The following is a 24,525-nucleotide window of genomic DNA, read 5'->3' on the forward strand; positions in this document are numbered from 1 at the left end:
TACCAATTTCTTTTAATGGTTCCATTGAAAATGTAATGTGTATGACCGAACATCCCAGCAGACGTCTGGAATCTAGCTTCAAAAGGCATTGGTAGGGCAGCCGGGGCGAGTTTTGGCGGTCTTGCCCCCCCTACGTGAATGCACAGTATACAGAGGGATTCCAAGGAAAGCCAATCCCTCATCAACACAGCAGTAAAGACAAATGTAAGTATTACCTCTTCACTTTAATTTACATAAATACATGTCTGGGCATCCAAGGCCAAAATGTCCATAATCAGGCAAAAACGTTTAAAAAGACATAAATAAAATGCCCTATGGCATGCTGACAGCGCTTCTACTCTCTTTTGAGCTGGTTCAACAGGAAACCAATGTCCAAGATGGCCTCTTCAGTAAGTGTGGATGTGTTGCCATTTGTACATTTCAGGCAGTCCTCTTAATTTCAATGCTGAGGGAGCAGGTGTCACAGCACACAATGGCTTCTTCTTCTTCCATCTCTTCTTTTCCGATGATGAACTCTCCACCACAGCGACAGCCATAAGTGTAAGACCGAGTGCCTGCAAGTGACACGGCAAAATCAACAACCAATTACAACAGTGTCCAGACTTGAGGAGGATAGAAGAAGAGAACCTTCTAGAAAAGAACCACTGATAATGTGGCAGAAAAGAGGATACAGAAAAGAAAATGAGGTGTTTCTAGATTTGCCTACCATCGTCCCAGTCCATGTCCTCAAGGGAGACTAGTGCATCCACAGGCCAGTCCTGCTTCAGCTCCTGAGCTACACACAAAAAAGCAAAGAGAAATGGGTCACACTAAAAGATGAAGGATAGAAATAGAGAACAAAAACCTCAAATGAATTGCAAAGAAATGCTCCGAAACCAGATCTTCTTCTACCAGAATAAGCATCCTGAGCATTGCACTTACTGAATAGGACAGTCCAGACAAAGGGTGTCTGCAGAAGACTGGATGGCTCTGCCTGACTCCCTATGACCTGCATGAACCTGGTGTGTTTGGGATGTCTGCTGCAAGTGTCAGTGACAAGTGTCAGGGGTTCTGCGAGGATACTGTCCAGCAGAACGTCCTGCCTCCACAGACAGACGAGACACGTCTGCCAGATAGTCTGCTTTTGGAGCCAGACAGACAACGTTGACCAAAAAAGAAAATGGCTGTAATTGTGCATGTGATTGTTTTTGTTTTCTTGGGAAGTCCGCCGACTAAAAACATGGCTTTGCTATAATTATGAAAATGAATGCAAATCAGCTCTCTGAAGAAGGAACGTGATATGCTTCTCAAGCACTATTATTAGGCTTGATGAACAAAACATGATCTGCCTCATTAATCTTCCAAAAAATATATATGTCCCTTATTTTTGTCCAATATAATTCAACATATAAGCACTGACAGACCAATCTTAATTACCGTCTACCGCATCTCATAAATTCAAGTCTAGTATATACTTATTCTACAATTTACTTCTCATTGCCCTCATCTGACCTAGCTCCTCCAGAAGTCCCTTTTGTTGCTAAATCAGAACTTAGGGAAGCTGCCCAGGACTGCCTGTGAACTCAGTACATTTACATTTACATTTAGTCATTTAGCAGACGCTTTTATCCAAAGCGACTTACATATGTGCGACTTACAATGTATACACATTTTACATTTACACTGATGGCACACTGCACATCAGGAGCAATTAGGGGTTCAGTGTCTTGCTCAAGGACGCTTCGACAGGGAATTGACCTAGCAACCTTCTGATTACTAAATGACTTCTCTACCACTGTACCACTGTCGCTCCTGTCAGTCAGGGTGGACGGAGTGGTACATGGGAAGCCCAGTATTTTCCAGACTATAAATTGCACCGTATATAAACCACATTACAGTATTTTATGTAACTTTATAAAACAAACCTGTGTGTTGACTGCACCCATGTATTAATCGCAGTTTATTCAATGTTACATCATCCTGTCATGTCAAACTAAATGCCATGTAGTGTGATGCAAGCGCTACTAGCCATTTCAAAGCTGTATGGGATGGGCATTTCAAGCACGCTACCTCATTCCTACTCACAATAAAAAAAAACATGCGTTTATTTAGTGTTATGGTGTTGTGTGTGAATGGACGTTAAACATTTAAGTCGAATTGTTAATAGATCCCCAGGCAACAGCTGAATTAACAGGAAATGAACCCTCTTCATTCACTACATTGGTATCACATTTACATTTACATTTAGTCATTTAGCAGACGCTTTTATCCAAAGCGACTTACATATGTGCGACTTACAATGTACAATGTATCAGAGTAAGCCCTTGATCCACTTGCTCCTTGCGCCATTATTTCTCCCAGGATTTTTTTTATGTCTATGTGAAGCCATTTGCTCTGCTTCAGTTCCTGCAGCAAACAGTGTTACATGATTGCTATGGTTGCCTAGTTGCTATGTCAGCTAACTAGCTAGCTAGCTAACTAAAGGAAACTTTTAAATAACCTTAAACGGTTATATTGGCAGAGTTCTATTTGCATGAAATGATAGCTATTTATCTGGCTGGAATAATAGGAAAAGGTAAAACCCCTCAAGGTGCCTGTGCAGCTTTTAACCCGAGTTCATATTAATACTCAGGAAATGACTGTAGCCCACAGTAAAACCAGCTGTATGTCTAAAATATGCTCAACCTCAAAACAACATCCTCTGACCTTCTGGCCTCCTCCCAAGGACTGGGCTCCACAGCATCATTGATATGTAAAAAAAAAGAGGGATGACGTCATTGTTAATTAGAGCCAGATATTGAGTGTCACTCAAAAAAAATACTCATCCATATCCAGTGGGGTCAACAATTCATGTTGTCTGAAAATCTCAAAAGTTGGCTCTAAATGGCCCACCCCCCCATTCTAGTGTTATACTAAATACCCTTCCATGTTGATGGTCACAACCCTTCAAACATATTGAATTCAGTGACAGATCATTTAGATCACATCATCCAACATTCTCTTTGACTAGAAACAGTACACTACCACGATTGTGCAGGACAGTGATGTACACAAAATGTTTTATGTATTAATTCACAGGCAACACCTGACACTCTTTGGTTGAAATTTAATCTGGCAAAGCCTGCTGTTCATGTAAAATGTACCGCAAAGAAAAGTGCTGTGAGATGAGCTTTCCTTTCCCCCCTCTTGGTGCTGTAACAACCCAGCCTGCAACATGCTGGGTAAGCAGGTCAACATAACTAGGGAGAATAGAAACACTCTCAGCGTCGTCGTGCCTGTCACTTTAGCGCAGAAGAAGAAGTACAACTGTAAAGCTAACCTAAATCTTATTATATATTTTTGTACTTTTGATACACTTCCAGAACCTTCTCTAAGGAGAATCAAGATGGCATTTTCTTAATAAAGCGTGACTACCTGCTGAATTTTTTTTTGCCTTGTAGTCAAAAGGGGGTAATGCACCGGAGAAGAACATTTCGTTTATTTTCATGAAAAATGCATGCGACAAATACTTTTCAAGTCAATGTTTCTAAATTGTTTTTGTAAAATGGAAGCTTTGGTGTTACAGCATAATGAATTCTTACACCATAGCCAAATATGGGCACAGTGATACTCTATTCCAGGCAATAACATGAACGCAGAGGATGGAGTGGGAAAACTGCAAAACCCCATACTGAAAGATAGTCATACAAACAATCTTGACCCAAGTGGTCACACTGAATACACAGTACATATTTATTCTTTAAGGGTCCTAGCAAAAAGGTGGGAAAGTGGACGGTTGTCTCGGTCCTAGAGGGTGAAGGCGTAATAACACTAGCTCATGCTTACAATGCTAAGAGACAACACTAGCCTTTTTAAATACTGAAGTGATAATCGCTGAACCACTTACAGTAGATTAAGACTGTGAGGGGAAAGCTGTAAAGTTAATTCTGGTAACACCCTGAATGGCCTTGTGAATGGAAGGTTCCAACATCCTCGTCAAGAACGTTCACAGCCACACAAGGTCAAAGAACATTTCGCACTTCTCAAAAAGCTAATTAAACCAGAAGCGCATTTTCAATCAATTTCTTAAATATCTAAAACTAAGTCTAAAATGGGGTTTTCTCCAATATCACAACAGATAGCAACACAGATTAAATGGACCCACTTTGCCACATGAACAGTGAATGAAAACATGTAGTCTTTGAAGCTGTGTACACAAGCAGGAGTTAATATTGTGTCTGGGATGTGTCTGGGAGTCTCCTATAGCGGTCCTCTCACCCAGGGTGAGTGTATACATACAATCAGTTCAGTGGCAAAGCTGCCAGACTGTTCTGCACAAGCCCAAGCCACGAAGGCACATTCATCATCATCATCATCATCATCATCATCATTATCTTATTTCATTATTTACTGTATGCTACTATAATTGGTCAAGAACATTTCTTTCCCAATGTCCACGTGTTCCATGCCTGGTTTTTGTTGCTTTCCCAAAACACATAGCAAAACCTGACCACAAAAATGGTTAAACAACGTATTAAAGACAACAACCTGAAATGTACAGTACTGTTGATTAATCCAGAATATTAATACGTGTATATCAGTGATACTGATTCTACCAAAATGATCCAAGACCGAACACTATATATTCAAGCATGAAAAAAAAAGATGTAACACATTCCGGTGCTTCAGAAAGTCAATCTGCACACAATCTTTGTGAAGAAATGGTAATTAGCACTCTGTCATCCCACGTTCTTAACATGTTTGCCTTTAATTATTTAAGAGATGGCCCTAAGTGGTTAATATTACAGCCATGTGTACGGCTGCACATCACTGTTAAGTCTGTCGGAAGAGAAAGTGCCTTGTGAGTCAAACTGGCAAAGGTGGGGGAAAAAGAAAAACGTGTCAATAATTTATGCTCAAAGGTTTGAGCATTAACTACTTTTGGGTGTGAGAGAGCGCACAGCTGTGATTACACTGGAATAATTACTGTACTATTTCAAAGAACAAGGGCCAAACCCCACCTAGCATAAGACTTCAGAGAACAGTATCATCAAGTGTCAGGGCACCCGAATGCTGCACCTATTCCCCTATCCACCAAAAGAGATATTTCCTTGAGCTACTGTGAACTGAAATGAGAGACTAAAACTGTAAAGTAGATACAGTCTAAATGAACATTCTCTCCGTGTTCCTCAAGCCTTTCCTTACCAGCTCTCTAAACAATGCAAGCGCCCTGCACTGTATCCTTCAGAAAGATGAGAATACGTTTTCAAAATGACATTCAACATCACCTGTGTCAGTTTCAAATATCCCCAGCTAAACACAAAACCAAAAAACAACGCAAGCACTAGATATGAAATACGGAAATACATAATATCTTTATGAATAATAACCCCCCCCCCCCCACACACACACACACACACACAGACACAACTTCACCCACAAAGAGACGACTAGACTTCTAGAAAGTCAGTTGTGAAACTCGCACTAAGGCCCTAATCAGAAAGAGGCCTGAACATCATTATTAGCCTCCCATTAGAGGATCACACCAACGAGCGCCTCTCAGCACACACACACACACACACACACACACACACACACACACACACACACACACACACACACACACACCAGCGAGCGCTTCTCAGCGGGGGCCACCAGGTCACTGACGTTCAGCACCGGGGTGGAGGCAGCCCGCTCCACCCTCACTGGAGTGCAGTGCAGTGCAGTGTGATGGGGTGGGGTGGGGTGGGGTGGGGTGGGGTGGCTCTCGGGGCAGGCTGGGGAGTGGAACGGGGCGGTGTGTTCTGTGCGACTGGCGATAAGACGGCACACATTAAGGGGCTAAAATGATGCCACATTACTCAGGCCTGAACGAGCAGCGCTCGGAGATGAGATGGCCCCTCTCGGCACAGACTGGGGAGGACAGGTCGGGGGGCGACAGCCCCCCAGCCCCGGCTTGCACACGGCTCTGCACAACTCAATTACCTCACGTGGTAATTACAAGCTTTCTCCATGCAGAAGCAGTACATCCCTGTCCGTCTTTGCGTAGGCATTTTGTTTGTTACATGACCATCTATGTACATGACAGTACAGTAAAAACCAGTGCAATACAGTAAAAACTATATGAACAGTTTGTTTGTAAGTACAAACATAAAATTAATGTTGCTGTATCTAACACGGCTATGATTTAACGATTCTATTAATTTCAAGTGAGGTCAATGATTCTGATAATTACCTTAAAAGCAGTAAGCCTAGGTCAGCAAGAGAGAGTCCTTGTGTGTTCTGTCTAGATGAGATGGCTTCCATCGATTGGAGGCGCAGGTGGCACTTTTAATTACTACTCACATCCTGTAAGTCTACAAGGGAGGCCAGTCGTTTCAAGTGACCTGGCTGGATAAAGGGTTTGTGAGGGCAGTCCCCTGAGCGACATCACATACTAACAGTGATTACTGCATCATCCCAGCATCCATCTACTTCCTTGTTATTAATTAGAGGTGGCTGTCTGCACTAAACAGAGAGGACAACGGCCTTTACACTCACTGGGTTGTGCTTAGGTCTGCCTTTACTTAGGTATGATCAGTAAACCCATGCTCTGAAAGAGGTATAATGCATCATTATTGCCAACCTTATTTTTTCATATTTTATGTTATTCTGAGCCATTAACCCTTTCCCCAAAGTATATTACTCAAAATCATGAATAGGCCTCACACAATACATTCAACACAGACTACCTATCCTTTGCTTCTTTAGATTTTGTACTTAAACAATTCTCAGGAGTTACATTCCCAGTATGACTGAGATATTCCCCTGTTGTAAACTTGTGTAAATAGATGGGATGTCAGTGGGAGTTAGACCACGTGAGACGGCCTTTAGTAGAGGCTGTGTGTGTGTATGTATGTGTGTGGGGTGGGGTGGGGTGGGGGGGTCGATACTGGGCTTGGCTGGACTGGGGTTACATGACGTGACGTGCTAGGCTCAGAGCCAGTGTTTCCCCACTGAAGAGGACGGGAACGCTCACGCTCACGCCCGTTAATGGTGCGCCAGGGCTGGATGCGCATTTACTGGAAGTTCTAATGGAGGGCTGTGGGGACCTCTTTCCTCAGGCAAGAGGAGAGGGGGCGTGTTTGAGTGTGCGTCTGTGTGTGTGTGTGTGTGTGTGCGTGTGCGTGTGCGTGTGCGTGTGTGTGTGTGTGTGTGCGCGTGTGTGTGTGTGTGTGTGTGTGCGTGTGTGTGTGTGCGCATGTGTGTGCGTGTGTATGTGTGTGTGTGTGTGTGTTGGGGTGGGAGTGGGGGGGGGGGCAGTTGGTTGAGGAGGGGGAGGGGTCAGTCTATCACTTCATGTAAGGATAGGCCATGTGTGACAAGCCTGACCTACATTTCTTTCTTTTTCTGTCTGTGTCTCTCGCTCGCTCGCTCTTTCTCTCTCTCTCAACCTCCCAGAAGCCCTCCTCTGCTTCCACTATTAAGAGCGATTCTGTGAGATCCACAGACATTTCATGGCAGCAATGTTCCTGCTGTCTGGAGATCCAATGCATCGCATATCCTCCAACTCCTGCTTTGTCCCATATTTTATACAATAAATATGAGAAACAATCCCTTAGTCAATAAAGCACAGACTTTTCATTGTTATCACTGATGTAATGCACTGGATAACTTTTGTTTTTGTGGGCTGACAGGGTAAGCTGGTTTTCAAGGAAATCTTGGAAGTGAGAGCAGTTTTAAGCTCTGCAAAATGGCTTTTGTTTACGCCCTATCTCAGATGACCTTTTCAGACGCCGTGGCACGCAGGCCCAGGAGTAATGTGTGGCCTTCATGACTAATGTCATACTACACCCTGTATTGGTGACAACGATTGCAAAAGCACCAATGGCAGAACGCCTTCAGAGCAACTATCAGGTCGTATTAGAAATGACAAACTGACGTCTCTAGATTGAAATATGTGTGTATTGTGTGCGTGTATACAACTGAACATATATTTAATTCTTCTTACATTCAATGGTTGGCTTGCAAGGCTATGAATGACTAGATCACAATACAAAGGGTGCTCAATCTCTTAGTAAGTTACTCATAAAATGCACCCAATTTAAGAAATCAACCCCTTCGCAAGCACCTCAACATCACAGCCAAGGGTTTGGTATTTCGCTGAACCTAGGTGACCTATAGCAGTTCAGAGCTATGGTTTAAAAAAAAAAAACCACACATACCCCGCAGCTGCAGGTCATATTCTCTCTTTGTCTCCTCGTTGCTTAGGACCTTCCAGGCCTGATCCACCTCGATGAACCTCTGCAGGTGTCGATCGGCTTCCCTTGCTGCCACGTCCAGGCCCTGTTTGTCCGGGTGATACTACCAATCAAGAGGAGGGGAATGAGGAGGTTAAAAACAGTGACAGCCAAATCACCGCCGCATCACTCCTCTGCTTGCTGGGCTGAGACGCTAGCGGAGGGGTGGACGGAGCTAGTTTAATTAGACCAGGATAGTCACAGACAATCTGCCAGTCTAGAGAGAAACGGTGGCAGAAAGAAGAAAAGGAAGAAAGAAAGAAAGAAAGAAAGAAAGAAAAAAAAAAAACAATGTCACAACCTGCGCTGACAGCATTTTCTGGGTAATTTGCTGATGGACCGATGCTCTTCTTCTGGACAATTTACCAGGAGAGGCTGACAGTAGCAAACAAAAATAGACCAGGGCACAAAAGCATTCAAAAACAATTCACAGAGGAGAGATATGTTCTCCATCAGGCTGGATGGGTTGGGGGAGGAGGGGAACAAGGGCACAGGCCAAGCCCTACCTCCAGCCAAAAGCAGTTCCAATAGGCACTGATGTCGGGCCCCACATTATGTCATCACTTGATTAATATCAATACAGACGGTTGCTCCTCTTTTTTTAAACTACTAATGTCCAACATAGCCCTAAGGAAGACGCCAGGCTTACAGACTGTGGTGTTTCTCGTCAGCTCAGAAAGGATGCTGCTGTAATCCCACTGCTGTTGGTCTGGGCAATTGAGATCGATCAGTTTGGGGGGGGGGAGTGGGGGGGTGGCAGTGCCCGCGGACCCTGGCCCTCGCCCCTCACCCATGGGAGAGACATGGAGGCTGGGAGCAGGGCAGTCTGGAAAACAACTTAGATCCTTTCTGCTGAGCGTTCAGCTGGACGGTGATTATAATCTGGCACTGCCAGGCAGAGCCTTGCGTGCATGTGTGTGTGTGTTTGTGTTTTTGTATTGTGCTGTAGTTCAGAAGCTGAACCGCGTCCAAAGTCGGCTAATGATGCATGGGGTGATACTGAACTACAATAACCAACAGTCCTGGGCAAGCCAATTAATGTCTGCCGCAATTATATTTTTTTATTTTATGTAACAGTAAGACTGACTGAATTGAATTGATCATTTTGAGCAATTATTTTAAAAACTAATTAAAATTTAAGGGTGGTTGTGCTCTGGTGATTTTTTCCCCTCCCTCTCTCTCTCTCTCTTCTCTGCAACTTTCCCGTTCAATTGTATTTGTTGTTGTTTCCACTTTGCCAATGAGCAAACTGAATAGAGGAAGCGGCAAGGGAAGGGGCCGCGACTTTAGAAACACGCCAAAAATTAACTTCCTGATTGAGGGAATCATTAACAACCCCCTTTCGCTCGGAAATCTGAAGTTGCATTTTGCTTTGTGAGTGCTGGGGGGGAAACTGCTCTTTCTCCCTCTCTTCCTATCGGTGCCAAGGGCTGTCTCCCCCATTTAAGATTGGTTCTCAGCGATGGCAGTGTTACAGTTTAAAAGGCCAGCCACATTACAAAGGGACCGTGAGGGGAGAAAGGTCGCATAAATTTACTAAAACATTCAGCGTGGTCACGCAAAGCAGGCGGGCTCTGGCCAGGCCAGCGCCTCTTCCTCTGCCAAGCCGGACCAGCTGATGGATGGGAGAGGGGTCAGAGCGTTTAGGCTTAGTTTGACCCCATTCACGTTCCCCCCCCCCCCCCTCTTCGCTCCGCATAGGTAGACGTTTCACACGATGCCCAAGCTTACATAAAGCCAGGTCCGCCAGTCGCCATGGTAAAGCTTACACAAGAGGGACAACAGAGCGGGCGGTTGAGGAAGGGGATGCGTGCCGGCTTTGAAAGACTCATCGGAGCCAAGATGTTGTCATTGTGGGCATTTCAGAGGCGAGACAGTGCCACACAAAAGGTTCAAAGTCTTTGATCCACTGCATAAAACACTTAATCAAATGAACAAAACCTTAATTTAATAATCAGTTTTCTGTCGAAAAGTTAGTCAGTGGGTGTGATGGGTGGGTTGACGTCATTATTACCTAAGGTCTGTGGGAATAGCCCACTGAACTGCACAGTAAAGAATGCTCACCACTGGGAGATAAATGCTGAGAATACCTCATGATTGGTTGCCAGTGTGAGAGCCTCTGGGAGAGACTACTGTATACTGAACATAGCCCAACTCAATCCAAGCACACATTACTCTCATTCTCTCCAGGCTCGATTTGCATGCTCCTGTCAATCATCATGCTTCGTTACATGCTGATATGGGTATTGATTTTCTGGAATGAAAAAGGATTATCCCACATAACAGCCATGCTGCCACTAATACAGCTAATTAATCTGATAAGAATGAAGCGACACTTGACTTGGCAAGCCTGTTTGAATGAAGCCTGTTTGAACTGCAAAATGCATCAGTCCCTTTGTCACGCTAGCCCACACCTCCATCTATGAAGCGCATTTCAGTTTTTGTTTTTTATTACTTCGACACACTTGCCTTCTTTTATGGGAATTATACACCATGGCAAGTAAAAAGGACCCTATGCCATCCAAATTAAGAGTAATGCTTATTTATTGTTTACTGATATTTACTGTTAACTCTAAAAACGAAATCTTTGTGAAGAGAAATTATCCGACATGCATCCATCAGTGAGAGAGAGAGACATTTAAATAAAAAGCAACATGACATGATGTAAAAATATGTGAAACACAGAAATGAATGAAAGCAAAACCTAAAAAAAAACAATGTAGCTGTTTAAGGCCGAATTAATCTGGCTACTAATTACACCTACATCATGCAACCTTTCCCCAAACTCCAAAGTAGTCTGATCTGTCCCTAGACTGGCTTGAAAACTTCACCATTTCTCTATCAACTTTGGGTAGCTAAGAATCATTCAATAATGAATGTTGTGGAGACAGAGACCTTGCAGAAACATCTTTAAAGACCTTCTGTAATTCAGTCTGCCTGCACTCCACAGCTTGCCTACTTTGGGACTGCTCCCCCAATGCTGCTCCACAAAACAACTACTGGAGGAAAAGCCCTAGAAATTGTAAGCTATGTAGCTAAAAACATAACAGCAAGCCAGTGGTTTTCAAAAATCTACGGTTTGTCCTAATAATGTTGAGGGAGGGGAGTGTCCTGTTCCTTTTGACAAACTGTGAGGCTAAGGACTATGTGCATTCACTAAGATCACATACAACCATATGAAGTATAAGACAATGCTGTCTTCAGTAAATACAGTTTAGCTACATCGAGATCGAAAGCTGAAGTGGGTAGAGTTTCTCACTGCATGGGGGCATTTCAATGTACACCCCAAGCATCTTTACAAACTGCTTTTTTTCTGTGGTCATTTTCAAAATAGTAACCTACTACAGTCTCCTACGTTCAAAAAGAAAATAAACATTTTACTGACATGAAAAAAAAAAAAATTCTACAAAGGGTCAGAAATGCCGCTTCAGGCGGCCAGCTCAAAATAGCCTCCCCTCTTATTCCCTCTCTCTCTCTCTCTCTCTGCCAGAGGGTCACCTCATCAGATTTCTCAGTTGGGTCCTGGTGGAAATCAAAAGCAAAAAAAGCGCCAGGCTGCCGGTTTGGTCCACAGAGGCCCTGTGCTTCCTGCCGGGTACGGCAGGGATGCTGCTCGGCCGTCTCAGGCGCTCAGGCAGCCCACAGGTGTGAAGATCGTTTGACTGTGGAGCTTGGCCCCGACAACGTCCCCCCTCAACCTACCCCAGTCTCAGAAACACAGTCAGTAACACATACCTACTTGCTCCTGTCAAACACAGCGAGGGAGGCTTGCTGCCCCCACAGCGCCCTGCTGCTGGTTAGGACTGACGTGGAACGAGAGGAGTGACAGAGCAGAAAGGTGGTTTGCATACATGAACACTGACGCACTATTCCTCTTGTCCTCCGTCATTGAGCAACTTTGTATGTACCCCTTCCAAACTCACAGGATGATTTCATAAGAGATGATATGATGACCATGAAACATACAAGGTTACTTGTTTAAAATCCAAACTGAACACCAGACCAGCTGAAATGATGCCCACTTAAAAATCAAGCTGTCAGCATGAACCGCTACACAAAACAATTGACAGACGCAGTGATGCAAAGAGCAGGATTTACATAACCTTAAGGGCTTTTAAAACAGGCCAAAACAGGCCTCAGACCTGTCCCAGATTATAAATGACACATAGAATCCTCATTACATTAACCTTTGTTAATGGATAAGGAGAGTTGAAAACACAGTTCCCGCAGTCATAACAAAAGTCATCCCACACACCTAAGAGACACAACCTCAGTGCAGCACTGCATCTCACAAGACGGTGTAGAGTGCGCGTCCGTTCAGACGGCCGCACAGGTTTATTTTGACATAATAGGGTTGTTAAAACCATCTCCCCGGCGCAACTCCTCCAGCTGCTTTCAGCCTGCAGTGCCCAGGTATGTCACGAGGGCAGAACACAATGCAATGCAGCAGCTCCTCTGAAGAGGCCCGGGCTCCTCCTCCACCTCCTGCTCCCCCTGTGGAGTTACGTGCTTTAATTGCTGTCTCTTTGCACGCATTGTAAAATATTCATTTAGCGGGGCTAATGGAGCTTGGAGAGCAAGAACACAGTATAAAGGGGCTCGCAATTTGGAGCACTCGGCAGTTCTGACCATACATCATGTCTCCTTCTCTCTCCCTTTCTTTCTCTCGCTCTCTCTCTCTCTCTCTCTCTCTCTCTCTCTTTCTGTGGATAAGGTACTCCCACCTCTGCCAGAGACAGGTCTCGGTGAAGCCGTACGGCGCTATTCACACATGAGCAAAGGGGCACAGCAAAGGCCACTAACATCACACTACTGCCACCTAATGTCTGACCGCTGACACACTAAAGCCCCTAAGCAGTGTGGGGGATGGGGAGAAGAGACGCGCTCTGGGTTTGCCTCTAAACTCCACCTACGGGAAGAGACTGTGAGCAATGTGGAGCTGAAAAATAATAAAATATAGCCAGTGATAAGGCTAACATGCAAACTGTTTAAAAAAAGAAAGTAGTCACAAGCTGACAAGTCGAGTGAACGAAAAGAGAATGGCCGCAAATGAGCACAACTAACACAGAGGCAGACAACCCATAAACAAAAATGGTAGTTCTTCAATTAACATAGAAATTATAACTGCAGTCCATACTGTAACTGACTTTGAGGTGAAGAGGGATCTGTCCTGAAAGGACATTAATAGAAGAATTCTGTCCGTTGTTGACAATGGAGAATGCACTTACTATTAGGCCTAAATCATGTCTGTGAAAAGGCCTTGATTGATTTTCTCTCAATAGGTGTTGTCAGTAATTAAAATGGGTAAGGGATTAACCAAATCAGTTTATACTTACATTCCAGGGATTAATAATCAATTCAGCTAGGATTAACATCCTCAGGTGCACTGAGGTGACATGTGTTTCATTTGGAGGGTATGCAAATCACACTTTCAAATACAATTCATGAAAGTGCAAATTTTCCCTGGTTAATATGGAACTTACACTTGCATGTAGATTCAGTCATACTTGTACGAAATTCAAAATATGAGATTTCCATAGTGCATTAATGCATGCAGGATGCACATAAACAATTAAAGCCTGCACACAACTGCCTTGATCATGGCATCAAACTCTGATCAAACAGTAAATACAATTTGGCTTTTGTTGTGTTATAGCTATTCTCTGTTTACATTCCATCAACAGAGCCCCTAGCTTACGATGGAGGTATGAAAATTGAGAATTCAAAAACTGTGTGGCAGCTGGGTAGAGTGCCATAAGCGCTGGGCAATTTGTGTGGGCACTATCGCCAATTTAGGTAAAATGATGCAACGAATATAACACTAACACAGCATTTTAATGCGTAGAAGACGTTATCACGTAGAGCGGACATTCGTTCGAACACAAAGAAGCAACATGGAAGAAAAAAACTGAAAAAAGAGTAAGACATAATTAAATGAGGATGCCTACCAGAAGGACAAGCTTCTGATATTTCTGCCTCAATTCTTGCAAGCCATCAGTTGGACTTGCTCCAAGAACTGAGTACCAATCTATTTGCTTTGCGTCCTGCTTCGCCATCCCCCTGTAGATAAAACAGGCATGTTGTAATTATTAGCGATGTCTAAAATACTAAACTCCTCAAAAACGGCTTGTGGCATAGATAGGGGTTGATGTGTTGATGTTTTGATGTTTTTTCACTAACAACATTAGCTAGTTGTATTTACAGGGATGTCATCTCATCGAGTTTCAGGGTTTTCGAGCTAGCTTGGTAGCTTTTCCACATCGTAATGACCCACACTTTTTTGCAAGGTATCAAATAGTCATTAAAACGGCTACTACAACACTTAACGCAACATGAGATGTAAGAATTTCAATCGCAGTGAGCATAGTCGTCATATTTAAACGCACCTAACATCTTCATTGCGCTACGATGTCAACTCTGCTTGCCATGCTTCTCTGGGCGAGTGTCTCGTCGTAATGGGTCCCCACAGAAACAAACTAAACTCAACTACAATGTCAATTGTAAAGAAGTCAGTGATAATGAAATAGCAATTTTATATGATGAACGTGGTATTGCATTACATTTAATACATCAATAATGCCTAAACAGTGCGATAAACATATAAATGTATCCATTGGGGTTCTGTTTTCTACACGACACTCTTAAATTGTAACACATAGGGAAGTAGTGAAGTACAGGGCGCCGTTTCTATGGGAACGAGAGACGCTTTACAGCAGGAGCAGGTGAGGAACCGTTCTAGAACTTTGCTTTTCCCCATCTCTGTGTTTTATATTTGGCAAAAAGATTCTAAAGATTATAATCTACAATTTGCTAGTACGTAAGCGCATTTAATTGAACTAATTAGAGTTTAAATTAGTAAACTAACTAGTTAAGCAAAAATGATGATACTCTATTTGTAGGTCTACAACAAACACAGCGGGCTAAGTGTAAACAGTATCCGTTTATATCGTTATCGTTATAGTAAATAGCAAAGATTCTCGAGCACTGTCATGTTTTGTTTACAGAGTGGCCTTTTGTGACTGCTGGTGTTGAATGGTAATGGAAATCGTGCCCTGCAAGATTTAGGATAGGCTATCTAGATCTGACTAGATCTGTTAAGTGCTGTGTAGGCTAAATCTGTCAACTCTCAGAGGTTCACCAAAGCCAAATAGGCAGGGCCTTGGTTGACCGAGGAAGTAGGCTCACATCGATTAGGTGTACATTTGTAGCCCATTCCTTGTTCATGTGTGGGTGCCACGAGTAGCCCATAGACTACGAGAGTGGCTTACTGGTAACAGCAGTGATAGTTGTTCAGTGGTTTTCTATACATTTAGACTTGATTTTGCCCTTGTCTCAGGTTTACAAATACTTTTTTCAAACAAAATAGTTTACTAATGAATCATTCCTACACAGCTTTGTAATATTGCAGTGCGCTTACCTCAGATTAATAAGATGTTTTAGTGTTTGACATTCTAATTAGCATCACCTCAGCTAGTTGCTCAAAATCGGTGTGTAGCTGTTGTACCAACGTGTGTATTTCTTGTGCTGTGTTAAGGGTGGGGTAGTCATGTATCATTTCATAGTGGTTGCAAATTGGTATTTCCTAGATGGCCTGATAATATTGCCTGATAATTTTGAGGGGGCCCTTTGTATAGGTGTTCTTAATCTGACCCTGTAGCATACATATCTTAAATAATAGATGAGGGTTTTTTTTCATTCCTGCAAGTGAACAACAGAACAGGCGTCTGTAAAACTGCAAAGGAAGTTGTAAGGCTATAATTTCTTAATTCCGCTGGGATTCCTGGTGGGTGTCACATGTGGTGTGGTTGGGGGGGGGGTTCACACCCAGTACAGGTTACCCACTGTCTCGTAACTAATTAGCAAAGTCTTTAATGAGCATTTTGAAGGCTGTTATATTAGACATGTAACAGATTGGCTGGCTTCAATTATTTCCTCAACTTGGATGCATGCAATGAGACTTTAGCTATAGGATGTGTGGTCTGCATTCTTTAGAGAGAAGCTCAGTGGTGTGTTTACGCTCAGCTTATCTTTTGTGTTTAAATCAGCCCTCTTCACTCTGACACAAACTTGATTTGATTTATGCAGCGTGTATTTTCTGTGATTTCTGCACTCTTTGGCACAGTAACTGCTTTTCTGTTTACAGTTTTTATTTTTTCAGTGAAAAATTATTGTCATTACTGAAGGCAGTCAACAAAACATTACAGCCTGGCTAACCTCATTCACACTTCATCTGATTAAAAGTTTCACTAAAGCTATTTCGCTTTCAAAAACAAAACAAAGCTCTTCCATGACCCACGTCTCTCTAATTAGCCTGCACAAGTTGGCACAGTACACTTTCTGCCTGGAATAATGATCTATTCCCAAACAAATTTTTTAAGCAGCATATTTGCTAGCCACTGTGTATACTCACATGTATAGGACTTAAACTGAAATTATTTTCCTGAGTTGTTAAAAGAAGATGTGGTCAGTGAACTGTTACCATCAGTCAAGGGCAAGTGGAATAGAATGGAAATGTTACTAGTGAAGGAGATAACAGAAGACTATAATATTCCTATTAGCTACTGTCGTGAATGTTTTGATCAACTATCATGTCTGTTTTTGTTTGCATTTGCAATGGTCACATTTCCAAAAAATATTTCACAGGTCACAATGAGATAGTGCACAATCATTTGAGTACATTTGATTTAATGCCAAAATGAATTTACATGCAATAGCAGGGAACATGCCATGTACAGTAATTCTATTTTATAGGTGCAGTTTAGTGAACAGTTTATCATGACAGTTATCATGACAGTTCCTGGAGAGTCAGTCACATGATCTAGTGTGAGTTGTGTTTGCCAGGCATTTCCTTATTTAGGGATAATGACTGTTTGTTGTTTGCAATGGATTTTCAATGCATTTGACATGACACAGAAAACATACAGTCCACTGTGAGGACATTCATCAAGCTAAGCTGACTTCAAACAACGTTCAAAACTACCAATTAGCTTGTGATAAAACAACATGTGTGGCATTTAAGCCTGGCTCGAGGGGTCTTTTTTGACACTATGTTTACCAGACGTCCCATCCTGTTTTCCCCATTTCAAAGCAGTTCCTAGAAATGTAATTGCATGTTTGCTCTGTTATGCATGATGTAATTCCTGGACTGATATGTTATGGTGGTGGTTGTTGGCGTTGATTAGAGAGATTGTTCAGGTGGTTGTAGAAAGGGCTGGCAACAATACAAGCTGGCAGTCTATATCCCACCTGTCAAGTCCCATATTTCCAGTGTAGAGATGTCACATTCCCTTAGGATAGTACTGCTTTACCAGAGACTCACAAGAGAGCAAAAAAACAATAAAAACTTACATTCATTTGCGGCAGGGAACATGTAATTAGTCAAGTGTTAATTACTGATTGGGAGATAAAAGGAAGAACATTAGAACAATCTCTAATCAGTCATGGGTAAAAGTTAAAATAAATAATTTAAAGACATCACAGGTATCGGTGGTGTGTTGCTGCTCTTGGTATGTGTATTTTTAAAAATTCTCATTAAATCCAAGATTTGCTGATCCATGACTGATTGAAACATCGCACAGAAAACACTTTATTTCTCCTATTCCTGTTTCCGTTATCGAATGAGGTCAGACACGTGCTAATTAACATGCTCAAATGCGCTCTGTTTGGCATGTCACTGTATAGTTTTGTGTTCACGATTGCTACCTTAATTCTTTCAAAGTTTGAATACATTTCAAACTAATGTGTGCAATACAGATATCATTCACGCGCCTTACAGTGATAATACAATATCTAATTCTTGAAGTTCTGCACGGACTGCACGGACACATTGGCATGGCTACTCTGGGCCATGAACCAGAACCGACAGAGGTTCTACTGATGAATTTCAACCCCGGAAATTTGGCTCCCAAAAATTTGGACGATATTCATTTCCTGTGGTGTCCATGACTCTGTTCATGGGTTCATTTTTTAAGCTGCTGGATCCAGACAATCTACCACTTAGTTCAGCCTCACATCACTCCTTTTTACATTCACCCGTGCTGCCCAATGAAAGAAGGTCGGCATCTTTAATGTGTCGCAGGTACAACCCTCTTCATTACAAATATATTTATTTTCTTTCTAGATGGGTTGTACATGGGCTATCAGCCTTTTCCCTTCATGTTATTACTTTTTAATACTGGAAGCATTCATCAATCAATTAATCTAAGCTATTAAATATGAAGACAGCTTTTATAGCCTTTGTGTTGAGTGGCTTGCTGTGCTATGAAGAGAAAGCAAAAAAAAATAGAGACAGGGAACAAAGGAGTAAGAAGTGGCACAAGCAGGATGAATGTAGAGAGGGTTCCTCTTTACCTCTCATCACACATCCCTGCTAGCTCCTTTTGCAGCAGGTGTTGAAGTGGCTAGAGTGGGACCTGGGCACAGGGCGAGGCTTTCGAGGAAGCTCCGTGCCGCTCAGGCTGGGCACTGGCGCCGTCAGGTGCAGCTCAATGTGACCCTCTCCCCAGAGTGAGAGGCTACGGCGCTCACCCCTCAAACGAATCCATCTTCAGCAGCAGATGCGTGGGCTGCTGGAGCGCACCCCTGCCAAAGCTCAGGTGAAACCAGCCGCCAGCCAGCCTTTTGTCTGGCTGAGGCAAACGCGTGTGTGGTTGGCTGAATGTGGACTTTTACAGAGTCAGTCTTTCTAGAGATGATTATGTGTTCGGGAATTCAAAAATCTGATGGTGTGGCTGTGTCATCCGATTTTGAGCTGACTTGAATCTATGAGGAAGCAAATGTTCTTCTTATCTAAATCTTCACTGCTGCTGCCAGTGGTTTGCTTTTCAGATTTTTACAAACCGGGAGGTGCTCGCCAAGAGCTGTCTTATGGTTTGTTCATGCAGCTTCATTGTTTACTAGAGACTGTACACCTGCCGACAACTGCTTTGCTTTCTCTCTATGAAGCAATGGAGGCCAAGAGTATGGCCAGTCAGCCTGCTGAAGGCGACCAGACAGAGTCCGACTGCATGAGGAGTCTGACCAGCAGCAGCAGCAGGGCCACTCTCCAGGAGGTGTTGGTGAAAGAGTACAACATACAGCTCTCAGCCCCACCTCCACCCACCCTGCCCAGGTAACGCAATCATTGCCATGTCTGCATATTAGTGCTGTCAAACGATTAAAATATTTAATCGCGATTAATCGCATTTATGCCATAGTTAACTCAAAATTAATCGCGATTAATCGCAAATTTTTATCTATTCTAAATGTGCCTTCGTTTATTTATTTTTTACATCATTTTATTTTTATTTTAATGCCCTTATCAACATGGAAAAGTGGATTGGCTTGCTTTATGCAAATGTTTTATTTGATTGAAAACCAACATTGCCAAACAGGGCGGTACAAAATAAAATTATAAAGTGCACATTTCAGGTAAACAAGGACTAAGCCTATAGTGCAGTTAAACCATGGCTTGATATTTTCTTTTTTCCAAGTTTGCTGGGAACATAGCAGTCAGGCCTCTTATTTCAGAAACAGTTAGGTTACCAATAAAAGGTAAGCCTACTACTTCTTTGCTTTCAGCCAGCTGCCTGCTGACATTTTCAGACAACAGTGAAGCTCGCTTCTTTTGCACAACACAACTTTTGAAAGTAAACTCCATTCAGAAGCTTTTTATCATCCTTTTCGCCGTATTGCGCTCACCATTCACTCAAACCGTAACGTTAGCTTAATACACGGTTTGCGAGGCCAAAAAGAATGTTAATCTAAAAAAAATAAATGAAAAATCGCGTTAATCTCGCGATAAAAAAATGAACGGCGTTAAAATGGGTTTGCGTTAACGCCGTTAATAACGCGTTAAACTGACAGCACTACTGCATATATATGTATAAAAACATATATATATATGTGTGTGTGTGTGTGTGTGTGTGTGTGTGTGTGTGTGTGTGTGCGCGCATAAAGCTACTAAAGAGAGCACTGGTGAGTTGAGACAAGCTGGGTGGATTGCATATGTAACAGAGGCAACTAATGAAGAATTGCGCATGATGTACTTCACATATGTACATAACTTCAGGCATACCACTAATGAAGACAGAATCCTTGGCTAATTACCTCTCTTGCCCATACTTGGATTCTTGATATACTTGTGCTATGGGTTTGTGTCCCTTGGAGCGACAAACTACTGTTGGTGTGAAACAGGAATGAGATTAATAGTAGGTTTTTAAACTGAACTCCACTGGGGCACCATTTATAATTATAAAATGCCAGGTTTATAATTTTAGATGAGACTCTTAAACTGTCATTTGCGTGGTAGGAAAAGAAAATGAACCCCAGTGTGTACAGAGTGGAAGTGAAACGCTGAAGCCATTCGTGGGTAATTGCTCCCCTTGCTTGGACAGTGCTGGAGTTAGAAGCAGGGCGTAGCTTGAGGGCCTCAGCGCGGCTCCAAGAGTCTGTAACTTAGGTGAAGATCAACACCTGAATGGACCATTGAAAAAACCCTTTATCCAACATGAGGACCAGCCATTTGTAATTCAAGAAGCTTTGCCCATTGTATCTCACCAAGGAGCTTGCCCTCCAAACCCCCGCCGCATTGCTGTGTCCTCGCTTACTCCAGAAAGAAGATGTGACAAAGAAACAGAAAGAGGAAAGTAGAAAGAAAAAAAATTGAAAAAGAAGATCAAGGGGAGTAGAGTATAAAAAAAAGAGAAAGAAGAAAACAGTCTCTATGTCTTGTCCCTATGCAACATCCAGCAGGGAGAGGAATTTTGGGGTTGTTGAATGGCTGCCAATGCTGTCTTCAGGGGACCTGGCTGTATGAGAAGGGGGCCCTTTTTCGGTACAAAATCAAACACACTTTCCCCCCCGGAGTGAGATGCAGGAGCCCAACACAGAAGTGCGGGGTCGGCACACAAGCACCTGTGACGACGCTGTGAGAAAGAGACGCACGTGAGCGACGGGCAGATTAAGGAACCCCGAAAGCACAGTGGGGCCCGCGTTTGTCGCACCACTCCACTGCGAAATCCCCAACAATGCGTCCTCCCCCCACCCCTTTCTGCAGCGCGCAGCCAAAAAAAAAAGGGGGTCAGGAGCTGGGGCTTTGACCGACAGGAGTTTGGCAGGGAGCCACCGGTGCCGGCAGCGTCCCGCTAGCTGTCATTATTCGCAGGGTGAATTCACCACCAGTGGGGCTCCCTCACAGGCCCGCGGTGCTTACAGCACCTCTTTAGCCCTGGAAGATGTCCTTTCATGCACATGGATTTTGATTTTGTTTATCAATGGAGCTGGCAGCTTCACAATGGAGTAGCTGTCGAAGGCTGGCTAAATGGCCACTCGAGGCGTCAGCGTCAACTTTGTGTGCACTGGCGTTTTCTACTGCTTTGCAGGTTGTTTGCGTGTAAACAGGCACTGCTTAACCATTAACCTGTGATGTATTTTTTACAAATCGGTTCCCCTTGATGTTTGTAAGGGTGCGTGTGAGTACAGAGGACAACATTGCATAGTGTTTCTTTGGTTTATATCTTTTTCATGAAACACAAAAGGGAGTCAAAATATGAACATGAGTCAATAAAGTGTGAGAATTCTGAATTTCTTTATTGCAGTGAAAGTGCTGCTTAAATTGTAGTTTTATATTTTCAAAAGCCAGTGGACTAGACCTTGTACTGTATGCTTGATGTTGCTCCTACTGTATGTCAGAAGGAATTTGACCAAGTTCCTTACCAAACATCGCTGTTCTTCACTACCTAGGAAATATTCCTCTCCTTATGCAAACAAGCTCAGCAAGTGTAGGCCTTTTAGCGCCCCTGCCTCTACTCACAGGTACAGTACAGCATTCTCATCTTTTTCATACCCAACACACTAGTCACTCCCACTGTTGGGTGAAATTATATCCGGCTAGATATCTTTATTACTCTGTGATGTGATGCCCTACATTGTATATGGTGTAGTAGTTTGCCCATCATATCAGGAAGCCTGTGAAAAAGGTTCATTTTCTCATTTCTTTCTTACATTAAGGCCACCCAAGCCTTCTAAGGAGCTTCCTGTGTATCTACGCCAACCTCAGAGGATCAGAGTCACTGCCTACAAGAATGGCTCGACACTGACCTTTACTAAAGTCACTGCTTCTAACATCGCAACGGTGATGATCAGCGCATTCAAATGTATTTATGTAAAATACAGTGTGCAATTGAATTATTTTCGCAGGACCTCAGGGAACAATAAGGCCTTGCTAAAGAGAGGATTTGAAGCGTTTGTAGTTGCACTGAAAGACTAAATGCTAAATGCTAAATGCTAAACATGGATAAGAAATGACAAATACTGACCGTACATTCTGTACTGACACTGATGATGAAGTAGATTTCTCTTACAGAACATGTATTCTTTAGAATAGTCCATATACGTAGTCTCCCCATGACATTCTTCACCCATATTTGCACACTAACAGAATTTGCCATCTAAAACACTTCTCCTAGAACATGATATCACCCATTGGTAGATCAGTCAGACATCTGTATATCCATGTCAGATATATTTTGCCTTCATGGGTAGAGTCCTATATTGTAAGTTTACAGCGTTGTGTATTTGCCTCAGCTGCTGGAGGACTGTACAGTGAAACTGCGTCTGAACTCAGCGGCCAGGCGTATCTTCCTGGCAGATGGCGTGGAGGCCCACGCACCTGAAGACATCCCTCAGGACGCCGACATCTACGTCTCCACGGGGGAGGCATTTGTGGACCCGCTGGCAGAGATCAGAGGTGGGGTGTGTGTGTGGGACCAGGTTTAACTGGAAGCTTCCACAGGGTTATGGGTTTTTCATTCTGATTAAGGCCATAGCAGTCTTAAGCATGTGTTTGTATATGGGTATATGTAACCAGTGATATGGTGAATAAGGTAAGCAAAACACTGAGAAATTGTTCGTTAGTAATCTGACTTGTGGAGAATATTTAGTGAAAAAATAAAAAGCTGATTTTTTTTTAATCATAATATCAGAAATGTACTGTGATATCCACAATACAAACACTTCAGATTGGTACAAAGAGAAATAGCTGTTACATGGTTTCTCTACTTTTATTCCCTTCAGCTGCTGTATTGAGATGTTACTCTCATTTCTATTACAAAAGCTGGCTTTTTCAGCCACAGTAAATGTGCATGTGCTATTTGTCCTGGCCCTGGAGAGAGGCTGTTGGAGAGGAGAGGAAAAAAAAACTGTGCCATCCAACAGCTAAGTTTATTTATGAGGCCTTTGTCAGGCGCCAAGAAGCGGCCCGGAACTTCTGTGCTACAGCTGTGTTTCCTTGGCTGGGTTTCATGGCGACACGCATGGCTGTTCCACGGAGTGGGGTGCGCGGAGCCCGGGCGGCGCTGCCGTTGGCAGGGCCCAGCGATGCTCGGCACAGCCTCTTTGCTGGATCAGCAAGCTTAACCCAGTGAAATCTGGTGCGGCGCGATGGGTTTTGACTGATAATCAATCTTTGGCGTGGCCCGACAGTTGTCACTGGGACGGGGGGAGTGGAGCAGGTGGCAGATGGGGCCTGTCTGCAGAGACCCGGAGGCCGTGAGGTTGTACGCCCAGGCCGAGCAGTGCCTAGCGGAGGTGAACGCCCCGGCACCGAATTAGCACACACCTCTACGGGAAACACAAACATGGCTTATGCACTTGCGCGCCCACAAGCACACGCACATGTGCGTGTAAAAAAACATGCACATGAACATGCATGTGCACATTAAATACACACACACACACACACACACACACACACACACATACTCACACACAACTCTAGTATTATACATATGTCATTCTCATGAATAGTAAAAAAAAACATGATACAACTATTTATGGAGAATGACTAAGATAATCTAGCACATTGCACACAGCTCCTTCTGTAAAACCATTATACACAGCGTATATAGACACAATTATCATAATCAAAATGAACTCTAAATTACCTTGAAACAAGCTCCTCCATGGCTCTGCTGTCAGTTTATTCTAGCCCATGTATTCACTTTGTTTTGCCAAAGGCCATTATACACGTCCCATTTCATGTCTCATGGCTATGATCTGTTAATTGCCTGTAGACCGACCTACTTTCTGTGCTTTTATTACTTTTTATAGTATTCTATTTTTTATGGTTGTTTTTTTGTTTTGTTTTTTTTGTAAATCAGTGTTAGTTACTGTTCAATTATATATGAACATGCCTCCAAATACGATTTCCACAACCACCAGAACCATATCCTCACTTCACACCTTTCTTTCCTGAAAAGAGATTCAAACCCTCTTTGCAGACCAACAGTTTTAGGTGAGACAACCAGAC

The 24,525-nt window shown here is 43.1% G+C and overlaps 2 protein-coding genes across 4 annotated transcripts in view; one reads left to right on the top strand and one right to left on the bottom strand.

Moving 5' to 3' along the window:
• Window positions 1-209: 209 nt before the first annotated feature.
• Window positions 210-14,718, bottom strand: dnajc24 (DnaJ (Hsp40) homolog, subfamily C, member 24). 3 transcript variants are annotated; one of them, XM_031565346.1, is made up of 6 exons: window positions 14,624-14,718; window positions 14,186-14,297; window positions 8,163-8,301; window positions 2,686-2,706; window positions 707-775; window positions 210-554 (listed from the first exon to the last, which is right to left on the bottom strand). In XM_031565346.1, exons 2-6 carry the CDS (start codon window positions 14,291-14,293, stop codon window positions 421-423), a joined length of 471 nt encoding a protein of 156 aa, XP_031421206.1. In that variant the 5' UTR covers window positions 14,294-14,297; window positions 14,624-14,718; the 3' UTR covers window positions 210-420. The 3 variants fall into 3 exon arrangements, with proteins under 3 accessions (XP_031421206.1, XP_031421204.1, XP_031421205.1); XM_031565344.2 differs by lacking the exon at window positions 14,624-14,718 and adding an exon at window positions 14,440-14,598; XM_031565345.2 differs by lacking the exons at window positions 2,686-2,706; window positions 14,624-14,718 and adding an exon at window positions 14,440-14,593.
• Window positions 14,719-22,687: 7,969 nt separating this feature from the next.
• LOC116219760 (doublecortin domain-containing protein 1-like) overlaps window positions 22,688-24,525 on the top strand; it is a 37,632-nt gene continuing 35,794 nt past the window's right edge. Inside the window, exons 1-2 of the mRNA XM_042707435.1 lie at window positions 22,688-22,703; window positions 22,777-22,965. Coding sequence (XP_042563369.1) covers window positions 22,688-22,703; window positions 22,777-22,965 — 205 coding nt within the window. The remainder of the gene's footprint in view (window positions 22,704-22,776; window positions 22,966-24,525) is intronic.

This window comes from Clupea harengus, chromosome 3 (genome assembly GCF_900700415.2).
Source record: "Clupea harengus chromosome 3, Ch_v2.0.2, whole genome shotgun sequence".
Taxonomy (NCBI): domain Eukaryota; kingdom Metazoa; phylum Chordata; class Actinopteri; order Clupeiformes; family Clupeidae; genus Clupea; species Clupea harengus.

Coding starts and splice junctions, on each gene's coding strand:
- dnajc24 (XM_031565344.2), bottom strand. CDS start 14,498: ATGTGGAAAAGCTACCAAGCTAGCTCGAAAACCCTGAAACTCGATGAG. Junction 8,302..14,185: donor ATCAGAAGCTTGTCCTTCTG/GTAGGCATCCTC, acceptor CTTGATTGGTAG/TATCACCCGGACAAACAGGG. Junction 555..706: donor GGACATGGACTGGGACGATG/GTAGGCAAATCT, acceptor TGTCACTTGCAG/GCACTCGGTCTTACACTTAT.